The sequence below is a fragment of the Gordionus sp. m RMFG-2023 genome, chromosome 3 (assembly GCF_954871325.1).
Source record: "Gordionus sp. m RMFG-2023 chromosome 3, tfGorSpeb1-WG-v2, whole genome shotgun sequence".
In the NCBI taxonomy this organism is placed as follows: domain Eukaryota; kingdom Metazoa; phylum Nematomorpha; class Gordioida; order Chordodea; family Parachordodidae; genus Gordionus; species Gordionus sp. m RMFG-2023.
Window position 1 is genome coordinate 14,645,451 of NC_088777.1, and position 13,596 is coordinate 14,659,046.

Below are 13,596 nucleotides of genomic sequence, written 5' to 3' on the forward strand. Positions count from 1 at the left end.
TATAAAATATGTTGGAATGGAAGTTGATAAAATATGATGTAGATAAATATTTTTTATATTTTAATTTAATTTTCAAAATTTTTATTGCTAATAAACTTGAATAAAAATTGCTGAAATTGCTCAACTGCATATTATAAGCAAAGAGCTTAAACTTATTTTAGAATATATGACTATATAATTAATGTAAATATATTAATAATTTAGAAAATAAAAATAATGCTTTTGATAAAATAAAATGTTTGATTAATAAAATTGTATCAGTGGCAAATTAAATATAAAATAACAATTAATCAATGATAAATAATTATTATAAATATAACCATAGTATTTATTAAAATATTTACTTATAATTTAAATATTTGGTAGTGACAAATTATCATCGTGGTAATCACCGTGGTGTTAATGACGTTTCCAGCTGATTTCAATTGATACATGCTTAAAAATGCATTTTAATGAATGATTGTCAGTTTAGGTATTATTATATGTCATTGACCATAAAAGACTAAATCACGAGGACTTATGCTACATGGGGTGGGCTTATGTCACAAGATCCTCATTAAAATTGGAGAAGGATAGATAGTTATGATGACACTATAATTGAATAAAATTGCAAGGGATTAGGGGTAGTTTTGATTTCCTATTTTTGCTAATTTTGATTTGATTGGGGTGTATGGGGGTGGGATGTAGAATTTCCTATTAGAACCTCAATATATATAGATACTATTTGAAATATAAGTGAGCTCGCTTAAGATCAGAAGGAGAATAAGGGGAAACAAGTCTTCCTTTGATTAATCATCTCCTTATACATCTTAGATATCTTCTTATTTTTTAATGATAAATGGCATTTTTATCTATAAATATTACACACTGGTCATAATTTAACACACTTGCTCTTAATATTTAACAAAACCAATGACATATATGCCAATGAACAAAACAGATGAATAATCAATCACGTTCAACGCTATAAATCATTACCCAAATTATACCAGGAATTCAATTTTGAACTTCTGCATACGTTGTAAAGGTAAGTTGTTTTTATGAATTATGTAGGTTAGTTTGATAATGGATTTAGAATGAGCGCAAAATTAAATATTGAATATGAACCTCAATATCGAATGAATATTTTTATTAACTAAAATTTTATTTGAATTATTTCACTCTCATAATTATTTTAAAACTTTTATTTTAAGTTTTTTTAAATTTAATTTGGAATGTTTTTTATATTAAACAACTTTCCAATATTTAAAATGTTATTTTTTAGAGGTTATGAAATATTTATACACTATAATAAGTTTTAATACAGTTCACCATTAATTTTCTTGGCAGATAATTTTTTTTTGAACTGATAAGATTTAAATATTTTAGAAAAAATTATTTAACAACTTACTATACTTATTTACACACAATTTACTCAAATTTATTTTTCAGCTAAATCAAAGTAGAAATTATTAAATAAAATATATTTTTGATTTTTTTTTTGATAAATTATTTTTCAAAAAGAATAATTAGAAATAAAAATAGGGTAGTATAAATATATTTTTACCAAATTATTTGAATATTCAGTTGGGCAGATCATCCAAAAGAAGAATCTAAATACAGATACAGATTCTTTATAAAAAAATAAATCTTGATACAGATACTAGAATCTTTTTCAAAATATCAAAAAGATAAAAGATACACATCTCTTGCTAAATTAGAGTATCTTAAATACAAGATACTTTTATATTATCATTACCAATTAAATTAGAATAGTTTATAAAATACAGTTTTTATTATTTATTTGTGAAGAATAACAGTATATAATAATAATTAATAAAATATTTAATGATGAGTTTATAATAATCAAGTATTTTAATATTAATATTAGCCCATTCTTAGCATAGATAGGGAAGGAAGACTATATTTTTAATGAGAGTTGAAATATTAATTTGCAAAAGAGTATTTAAAATAGATTCAATATTAGATAATCAAATTTTTCTAATAATTTATTATTGGACCTTTGCCATTTTGGCGTACTTAACATTGTGCCTTAACTAAATGGCCTTTCATTTGGAACTGATGAAGGTATTGCAGTATTTTAAAAACATTTTCTTAATGGAAGGATAATAATTAAGCATTTATAATGTATTTCAACTTTCTTTTATATAATTTAAAATCTCGAGTTCAATGTTATTTGTATTATTGAACTCAGCAACATTTGTTTCACTAAAAGAAAAATAATCATCATTTTCTTTATTAGATGATAAATCTATTGATTTTATAGTCTGAGCTTGATTATATACTAGGGCTGTGCCGATCCGATATTTTGACTGATTTTTAATAACCCGCGTTTGAACCAAATGTAATTAAGAAATCAATATTTTTTATGCAAAAAATTGAATTATGAATTTAATTTAATTTTTTTATTTCTACAATTAAGACTATAATAAATAAATATATATTAATAATATATCTTATGTTGGAATTATAAAATTGTAATATTTAATATATAAAATTATAATATATTAGATTAAATATGAGAGCCTCTAGATTTTCTAGGAATAAGTCTACGATATGCACCATCTATATCTCCTGCCATACTGAAGGCAGACTCAGATGATTCCGCAGATAACGCATTTTGCAAAATTATCTTTGTCTTTTGTAAAATATTTCCATAATTCAGATACCATATTTAAAAAAATTCTTTTATTTAAAGTATAAATAAATAATTGGCGTTATTTAAGATTTAAAATAAATAAAACTTTGAATGTTCTTTCTATTTTTATAAAAAAAACTTTTAAAATACTATAAATCTATTTTAAAAAAGAAATAAAATTTAAAAAAATTATTTAGAAAATATTTTCTATAGCCATTCGCTTAAATGTAACAGCCTCATTTTTATATAAGTGCACCAAGTGCAAAAGGCCAGTAAGTCAAACTGGTCGTCATTGCCTCCAATGCATCTTTAGCAGTGGACGCGCAATCCGGCATAACAGATGTAATGCTCTCATAAAACGAGTTTTACAGTCCGCAGGCTTTCCTGCCACTTTAGAACCCTCAGGTCTCTTTACGGATGGAAGACGACCCGATGGAATTACACAAATTCCTTGGGAAAATGGCCGATTTCTAGCGTGGGATTTCACTTGTGTTGACCCCCTCTCACCCTCCAATATCAATAAGGACATTTTAAAATACATCGAAGATTTTGAAAACATATAAATATGTGGATATTCCAGATGAATATAAATTCGTACCAGTTGTCACGACAACCTTAACATCCCTTGGAAGTCAGGCTCTTAGCCTAATTAAAAAGATTGGCAGAACCTTAAGAACAAAATCAGGAGACCCAAAAGAAGGCGTCTACTTACGTCAACGCATAGTAATTCAGATTATAAAATCTAATTTCACATGCTTCATAGGTTCATTCCCAGAGGAGCTCGATTAATCTAGATTTTCTTCTTCTTCCCTAAATTATTTAAAATCCCCCCCCCTTCTTCCTCATATAATCATTTGCACTAATTATATTTCCATTATATCTATTATTATACTTTGTATTATGAAGTCGTTGTTTGTTAAATGTGTAGAATTGTTAAATTATATATTTTTTTAAATATTCCGTTATGTACAACAAAAATTACTTATATTATATTGTAATTATATATATATATTTTTTAAATATAGTATATTTTTTTTTAATATATGTATATTTATGCGAAATTATAAAGATTTATTATATGTAAAATAAATATACGTAACATAAATTAAAATAACAAAAAAAAGAAAAATAACAAGATCGGATCGGTTTTTTACAGGTATCGGCTCGATCCGATATTTTCAGAAAACGTTTAATATCGGCACAGCCATATTATTTACTCTTGTACTACATTTGGGGTTTGTTTTAATAATATATTAAAACAAAGTATTTTTTTTATCATTCGACTAAATCCTTAAGTTCTTAAATGCCACAAAGCCTCATTATACCCTTAATATTTTCTCAAAATCTTTTTCCCATACCATCATGAGCAGCTTTTAATAAAGGTAGACAATAACCTATGTTCCTTTTAACCACATATAAATATACTTTAATATGTTTAGCAAAATTTGTATTGAACCCTTTATCATTTTTTATACAGGTTTTACAGTCAGCCTGTACATTGTCTTTTTTAACTTTTATTTAAAAAAAATTTCCATCTAAAGTTTTAAGATTGGGATTTGATTCAGGTAAACTTATTTTCATAATATAAATTTCACTACCTTCTTCTTCACTACCACATTAATCATCCTTCAAATTAAAAATATTCATAAAATTGGTAATGATATTTTATCGAGTTACATATATATGTTAGCGGCAATGTGAAATATTCGGCAATGTGTTATTTTTTCAACTTTAAATCATTTTTTGAGCGCGTTTTTTAAACTTAAAAATCTGATTTTACCGGAAATGTATTCCATCATGTTTGGGATACCTACCCTATGAATTTCAAACAATATTTTCATGAACCTTTAATCTTAATTTAATTTATATTAGATTTTCCATATATTTTTTATATAAATTCTAAATGGCTCAAAGGTTATCAGCAAAATTGTCTACAATTCATAGGGTAGGTATTCCGAACATGATAGAATACATTTCCGGTAAAATCAGATTTTTAAGTTTAAAAAACACGCTCAAAAAATGATTTAAAGTTGAAAAAATAACACTTGCCGAATATTTCACATTGCCACTAACATATATATATATAAAATATAATATAATCTATACTTATTTCTTTTTGATGTTGTTATATTTTATCTATCTATCTCAATGTGAGTTGTAAATTTTCCAACCAATTTTTGTTGGAAAATATATTTAAAATATGGCGGAAAACAAACAAGGAAATTAATAAAAGATTCGCGAAGAAAATAAAATATATACTGTGATATGTAAAATTTTAAACATGAATATTAAAAAGAATCTGTATCTGTATCTCTTGTCAAGAAAATGAAAAAGTTACTTTGATATAAGTATTCTCGGTACTGCCCAACTCTGTAAATATTGATCCTAAATTTTGTAGTGATTTAGTTTTTATATTATTTTTGGCTTTATCAGTTTAAGAATCTATTATGGGTTCACATTATATCTGAATATATTTTTTTTAAGACATAACGTGTAAATTAACTAGGTCAAGTCAAGTGGCCAAACTTATTTAGAGATTTAATCTAAAAATTCACTCTAATTGACTTTATAATAAAATTTATTACTCAAATTTAATTAATAGAGGTAAAATACATAATAAATTAGATTACATTAGAATTTTCAATTCTTTATGTATATATTATATTTAGTGTTGTGCCGATATTGGATTGGAAACAATATTTAGCATTTTTTAAAAAAACACTTGATCTCTATTATAAATTAATAAAAGGAACTAAAATTTAAAAAAATGGAGTATTTAAGAATTTGATATTTTTTGTTATATTATCTACAACAAGAAAATGATTATAATAAGTCATATTAATTTAGTGTTTCTAAATGGCTTGATTTCACCAATTTTTAAAAATGGCTAATTAAAAAAGTAATTTATTCAAGCTTTAAATTTTTTCTTAGAGTTGATAGAAGGGTTTGGACATCTTTTGGCAAAATTTAGAGGTTTATATAATATACATTTAGCCATTTTTAGAAATGGGCTAAATTGAGCCATTTAACAACCCTATTGGCAGAGTCTTGTTCTGATACACATTCAATATTATCATCCTTAATATTTTTTGATCAATTTTACTGTTGTCGAGATCTTCAATCGATTTCTGTTTTAGTAAGAATATTAACCCAAATCAACCAATTTCTTTTTAAAGAAGCAGAATTATTAATTGTTATTAAAATGTCACATCTCTTAATGGGCATGGTGAGAAAAGCCCATTCCACTAACTTGAGGCACTAATCTAATTGTTTTACTGCTTTCCACATAATTTGCTACTAAATGCCACTTTTACTTCTAAAGAGCACTTAAAATATTTTGATCATCACCACATTGTAAAATGCCTAATTCTTGTATTATATCACATGCTTCATTAAATTCACTATACTAGAGATGCTCCCCTTGATATTGGGGCCCCAATAAATAAGCAGTATTGTGATCACATGTATTAATATTTTTTTTCTTTTTTTTTAAACATATTTTTAATGGGTTTTTTTAGAATTTTTGACCAGGTCAAATACTCCTCTGGTCAATTGGTCGAATTTGATCTGTTTGCTTTATAAATATCCTTCAATATTTTAGGAATAATATACCTTTTTTAAAATTTATCCAAATATAAAACTATATTATATTTAATGAAATGAATTTATTTTTTATGGCAGTTTTTCAGTTTTTTCTCAAAAACCATCAGCGGATGGGTTGTAAAAATTTGAAACAATGAAACAATGGGTTGGAGGTTTTTTTTTACAAAAACCATGGTTGGGTTTGTGTGTAAACCCATCTATCAGAATTCACAGTTAGCGTGAATGCGCAGCGAAGTGGACAAAATGACGGAGAATACAAAAATACAGCATATACTACGCTGCCAATTTGCGTTAACTGTGAATACAGGCTACTACATATCGCCAGCCTCAATTACTAATTTTTATATAAGTTCAGTTTTATTTCTTTCTTTTTTTTAATTGACTTCAACTTTTCGTATTAATAATTTATCTATGCTAATTTTTAAAAAGCTATGAATATTTTTTTACAAAATAAATAATCACAACATTCTTTAGAAAACAATGAGTACTCTGAACCCATGCTTCTTCATCACGATAATGGTACTCACGGCCTTACGATTGGCCGCGGCTCCACCTCCTCCACAAAGACCTATTAAAAATACGGTTGAACAAGCCGAGGCGGAACCTTACCCTGATTCCGATGATTTTGATTTGGTGAATCTATTCAACTTATTTCAGTTTAATTATTTTGGGAATTATATCCAAACGAGGAAAACTAAAAAAAAGTTGATGAGGATAGGTGAGATATTAAAAAATAGGATTCTTAATCCTGGCACCTTAAAAATTTCGCAAATCATTGCAAGGCCACATCTGGTTGTACAAATTGTATTTCTTAAGATATTATAATTATTCAGTATTTTATTTAATCAAGTTCGACCAATTATAAAAAAGAAAAAGATTTAATTGTTAGTGCTTGCAAACATTTTATAATAATAAAAAATTCGTGTTCAACGTCCATATACAAAAAAAAAGAAACGCGTTCTCATTTAATATAAATCTTTGTTAGCCGTTGGAACCATTATATATATATAGTAAATGATTATATTGCTAATTAAAAACGGTTAAAATTTAATTTTAAATATTAATATTTTTTCATTGTTATTTCGGATGAATTTATTCATTTTTATTTTACAAAAAAAATGGGATTAACAGGGCACTCGGCATTACAATAAATATCTTATGGACGTGGTAAGCGTTTTAGACGGCGACGAACATGGCAAAAAATTGCTTCAGGAAATGAGTCAAATCGATATAGCAGTTTTTTAAATTTAAATATATTCTGTTATTTGGCCATTATTATCTTTAATATCTTCTTCTTTTTTTTAAAATGTATATCATAAATTCTTTTTATTATTTTATACATTCTTTTCTTTATTTCCTACCCGCCTTTCTTTCATCTTGTTCCACATATGTTTATTTTTTATTTATTTTTTACATCTTTCCCTATTTAAAAATTAAATAAACTTACCTTACAGTTGGGAAATTTTACGAAAGATTTCAAGCTTAAATCCAAAGAGGCTTACGAACAACTCAATCAATTGAAATCGGACGAGCTCGAGAGATTGAGACATTTGATGAAAACTCAACAAGGTATTATATTCATTCAATTTTTCATTTCAAGTTTATCTAAGAATTATTTTAAGAAAAAAATATTTTATTTTATCGGCTGGAATCTTAAAAATGCAATACGAGAATCTTTGGGAAATTTTTCGAATATACAACGAAAGAAAAAATAGTTTTGTGATTATTAACATTTATCTGGAACAATGACTTTTTTGAATTCATCTATCCTATCACGCTCGATCTTTAATGAAAGTAAATAGAAGCAAAACAGTTCAATAGCATATTTTGAATCAAGTAACAATTTAATATCAATCTGATTCAAGGCGCAGTCCTACTCATGAAGTTTGTTATACTTTTGAAAGATTTATAACAAAAATGGAAAATTTCTAAAGTTGATATCAAGATTCAAGATAGAACGAAAAGTAGAAACATGAAAACAATAAAATAAAAATAATATATTTAAAAAAAAATTATTATAAAAAAATGACTTTTTATCGTATTTTAAAATATGATTTGATGTCTCTGGCTGTAGCTTTGATACTTTTATGTAGTGGTAGCATAAAAGGTAATTAAATATATTTGTGGCACCTATGGAATATGACCCATATAAGATGGATTTGGTTACGATATTGAAAACGATTACGATAAAGCTAAGGTTGAGCGATTAGTAAGATTAATACCAGGGATTCAAACCGAACCCTTAAAGCAGCATCAACAGTTATGATTAACCGAACTTCCCGGTTATATTTTTACTAAAGATGATTAATAATCAGTTTTGACTGATTAATAGTAGTAATTATTTTTAGATATCTTTGTATGCTATTTGACTATACCCTAATTAGCATTTAGGAGTGTTCTCAGTCATAAAATGTAGTTTTCCTACTTATAGGATATAATTTGATAGAAGATAATCTTGAAAACATTTTAATCTTATATGGCTCGATATTTTTTAAATAGTGATAAATTTTTAAAAAATGTTAACATAATTCGAATATGTTTATATGCGGAAAGGTTTAAGCCGGTTTTTATAGGTTTAAACCGATCCGATATTATTAACGTACTGAACTTGAACCGTTATTTTATCTGAACCGAACGGATGTTCATCACGGTAGTCTACTAATTACCCTTTTACAATTGGAAATTGAAAAGGACTCATGTCTATCCCATTGGGAAACGTCCCGTTATTCAATTTTTTGCATATAATTTATAATATATTTTGCGGGAAAATTTTATTAAAAAATTAAATATGTATACAATATTATTTATTCGTAGATTTTTAGGATTTTTCGCGCATTTTTTTAAAATGGAAGGAAAAATTTCTGAGATAATTTTATAAAAATATAAAATAAATGATCTTATAAATTTAAAAAAGGAAAACAAATTTTCGTCTAGATATCAATTTAAATATATTATTTTCCATAGGGAAGGAGGAGAGGAGGAAGTTTCAACCTCAAACGTGCCCACCTCCTCTTGTCACAATTATAAATATTTTTAGTTAAGTTGCGGGACTTAGTTTACAGGGAGACATTCCCTTCTGTTCGTTTGAGATTGAGTGAGCATCATTGAAATTTACTTTATGCTTAATAATAATCAAAACTGTTTTAACCAGAATATTTATTAAACCACAAACAAATTTTCTAGACTTTTATTAAATTTATAGAATAATAGATTATTAAGAATTAATTATAAATAAAAAAATGAAACATAAATATATATTGTAAACATAAAATTGTGTTCCTTTTATAGGAAAAACAAAAGGCGCAGTAATAATTAAAATTAATGTGACGCAAAGTGAGGAAATGAACGTTTTTGAAAATAAGAATTGTGTTTTATCGGATATAATCGCTTTCAAAACTAACACATATTTCGATTTTTCGAGGATAATTATACTCCGAGATTCCAAATATTCTCGTGGTTATAGAGACATATAAATTATTACAAAAAACATTGATAAGATTTAGAAAAATGCCTCAAACTAACAAGCTAAAATAAAAGACAAAAATCGAAAATAATTTACATATAAAATGATGGACATAAAAAAACTGGATATATATAAAACAACCATAAGGAATGGGGGGAAAGCATGTTATTATTAAAAAATTATATATATTTTTATACAAAGCATAACAATTAGGATGAGTTTTTATAACGCTTATATGTATATTATATCATAAATTAATCTAAATTTGTAATAATTTTCTAATTTATGCAAGCTAGCCATTTTTAGACAGAATCGCTATCTTGTATAACATTATAGAAAAGGGGGCGGAAGGGGGGGGGGGGACATAATAATTTTTAAAATTTGCTCTTGATAACATTTCATTTAACTAGCGACATTGCTAAATAATTTGTTGAATAGGGATTGCCATATTAAAAACTTCCTGGTATGGTAAATTTTCGTTGTTTGAATTTAGGCATTCCGAACGATCTAACAGATCATATCGATACCAATAAACGACATTTCGACAACGCCGACCTGATACTTCTGCTTCAAAAGGTATGTTTTGATAAGGAGAAAAGTGAAGGGGCGTATAAGAATGGTAAAAAAGGAAATTAAGACAGAAAGAATGAACTAATGAATAAAAAAAGAAAAAAAAGAGAGAAATTCAAAGTAAGAATTGATTTGTGGAATGAATGTATAATAATTCTGATTTAAACAATATATAGACCATTAAAGACATAGACGAGAAACGCAAGGAGGCCTTTAAAAACTATGAGATGGAAAAGGCATACAACAAGACCAAAATGTTGGAGAAAATGTCGCCCGAGCAGAAGATCGAATTCCAGAAAGCCGAAAAAGACCACGAAAATAAGAGGCAGCTTGATGAGAAGAAAAACCCCACTCATGAACCCGTAATATATAAAAAAAAAATTAAAATTGTATAAATTACCTTTTAATAATATTTTTTTGATGTTTTGGTGCTCATTATATCTCATATTTAGGCCGTGACAATTCTTTCATCATTTATTTAACCAATATAAATTCTTTTGGATACTAATTTTATTATCTTAATTATTATTATTTTAAAAGAAAGAAATATAATATATTGTTTATTCTCCATTCTATGTCGCTTATCAAATTTTAAACAAATATTAAATCATATGTTAATTGTTGAAGACTAACACTGAACTAATTATTTGAGGACTACATATTATTTTATTTACCTTTTATTTTCTAAACAACTTCACAATAAAATATATATATAATTTTCATTTTCAAAACAAAAGATTTTATAACTGTCAAAAAAACGCGAAAAAATAAATCTGAATATTTTAAATATTTTTTTTAAAACGCTAAAAATGATGTCGTTTTCTTCTCTTTCATATAAAAGTAAAATATATCCTTGAAAAAATTGTAAATAAAATTCAATTACCCAATTAAAACATAAAAATAATCAACAAAATTAAATAATATAATATTGCATTATTCATAGATGATTTAAAAGTACGATTATATAATTGTAAACCTGTTATACAAACGTATATTAGTTAAACTATTACACAGGGCATCAAAACTAAACCTGCACTGTGCTAGATGCATACGCACCGGGGGGGGGGCAGGAGTACAAATCCTCCCAAAGCCAAAAAATCCAGATGCCGGTTAAAATATTTTCTAAAATATTACTAATTACAATATCTTATTGCTTATGTATTCCAATTAACATTTATTTATCGCATTCATAGCAGAAATAAATGCGCTACTAATTTATTCTATAATTAATATCAATTTCATATTTTCCTTGATGTATTTACCATTTTTAAATTTCTCTAATAATTTGAAACTTTTTAATCAAATCTAAAGTAAAATGTATCAAAAAAATGATATCGATTTGATTGTTGAGACTATCAGAATAGCTGAAAGCATTATATTAGACCAAAAGGAAATTAGGGCAGACGAATTTCATAAAATATGTCATTGTTAAGTCAAAGACAGCTCATGAATTTAATATTATTCTACCTCGACTCGCGGAAAGGAAGCCTATCGTTCCAATAGTAATATAAAGTCAATCGAAGAATACCATAGAATAACTATCTTTAGCCCCCTCCTGGATACTTTTATAACTATGAAAGGTTTTTAATTAATCAGGTAGCATTTACAAATTTACAAATATTATTACCGTAGTATACTTCTGAATCCTTTCAAGTTTTGTTAGAGAAAAAACATATTTAAGACTATTTTCCTGATGTATAAAAATTATTACATATTTTTCTACCAATAAAAGAACACTTCCTTTCTTAACAAGATTAAAAACATACTTGAAAAGTAGTGTTAAATGACTCGATTTGAGCCGATTTTTTAAAACAGAAAAATATTGCCTAACCCTGAGAATTCGTTAATTGATGTTCAAACTAGAGGTCTGCAATGGGAGAGTTTTAGTCAAAAAGCCTCCCACTCATTGTTTTGAAATTTTAAACCGCTCGCCCACTTATAATTTTTTTTTAATTTACCCTTCCGCCCATTTATCTATATATTTTGTTTAACCCACCCGCTCGCCTAATGTTTAAAAATTATTTTATTGGCTGGTTTGGCTCTTTATTTATTTATTTTAATGTATTTTTAATATTTTATATATAATATGCATTATTATAAAATAAAACTATTATTTTTAATAAATTGAAGCCTGTTCTGTTCAATTTGCCTGAAAATATTAAAGATTCACCCACCCACGCCCGCTAATTACTTTAAAAAAATTTTACCAGCCTGCCACCCGCCCAATGTTGTACGACGGGCTAGCTAAAAACCCGTCCATTGCAGACTTCTTGTCCAAACTTTTATGCTATCTATAAACAAAATCTCCAAGTTTGCATAATATTTTTCTAGATAATGTATTGAGTTATCCGCTTTAAAAATTGGTTCAAATTGCTTTTAACAACATTACTAAGAAATACTACCTCTAAAAATAGATTGGATAAGTGTTAGCCCTTTTAATATACAAATCACTGATGAAATCAATGAAAAATTAGCTCGATCCCCAAAATATTCAATTTCACAATATAAATTTATAATATTTTTAATGATTATATTTAATGGTAAACGACTCGATTTGAGACGATTTTTAAAAACAGCTTACTCAATATTTTATCCAGAAAAATATTACTTAAGCTAGAAGATTTTTTCTCCTAAATAACACAAACGCTTGAATATCCATTAGTCAAATCTCGAGGTTTTGGCAATTTTTTTCTGACTAAAATATTGAACTAACCGTTTTTAAAAATTGGCACAAATCGAACTATAACAACACTAATTTTTAGATATCCCTTAATTTCTTCATGATATTTTAGAAATTTATATATGCAATATAATTCTTAAGATTTTTTTTGTGCATTCATATATATTTCCAATATTTTTTTTTAATATATAATTTAAATTTATATATCATATTTTATATGCATAAAAAATTTATCCTCTTTTACAATTTATTTTTCGAGATATTTATTTTATAATGATTCATACCTATTATATGCATTTATTTTTTAATTAATTTATATTTGAATTTGGTCAATATTTTATAGTCACTTAGTGTTGTTAAATAGCTCGATTTAAGCCTATTTTTAAAAACTTAACTCAAGATTTTAGCCAAACCTTTGTACCATCTATGAGTAAAATCTTCTGACTTGCCTTATATTTTTCTGGATAGAATATTTAGTTCGTTGTTTTTTAAAATCGGCTCAAATCGAGTAATTCAACATCACTAGTCACTACTCATAATAAAATTATGAAACTTAAGTGACTCCTAGAATAATTTTTAGAGATAAATTTAATTATCCCCCCCCCCCTCCCCAATGGCAAATACCTGCGTACACGCCTGCTG

At 26.3% G+C, this 13,596-nt stretch overlaps 1 protein-coding gene across 1 annotated transcript in view; it reads left to right on the forward strand.

The window, feature by feature from the left end:
• Positions 1–932: 932 nt before the first annotated feature.
• Positions 933–13,596, forward strand: part of LOC135926293 (nucleobindin-2-like) — a 29,935-nt gene continuing 17,271 nt past the window's right edge. The window contains exons 1-6 of the mRNA XM_065462102.1: positions 933–1,027; positions 6,716–6,874; positions 7,373–7,477; positions 7,696–7,810; positions 10,198–10,280; positions 10,451–10,636. Of these exons, the coding sequence (XP_065318174.1) occupies positions 6,722–6,874; positions 7,373–7,477; positions 7,696–7,810; positions 10,198–10,280; positions 10,451–10,636 (642 nt within the window). The 5' untranslated portion in view covers positions 933–1,027; positions 6,716–6,721. The remainder of the gene's footprint in view (positions 1,028–6,715; positions 6,875–7,372; positions 7,478–7,695; positions 7,811–10,197; positions 10,281–10,450; positions 10,637–13,596) is intronic.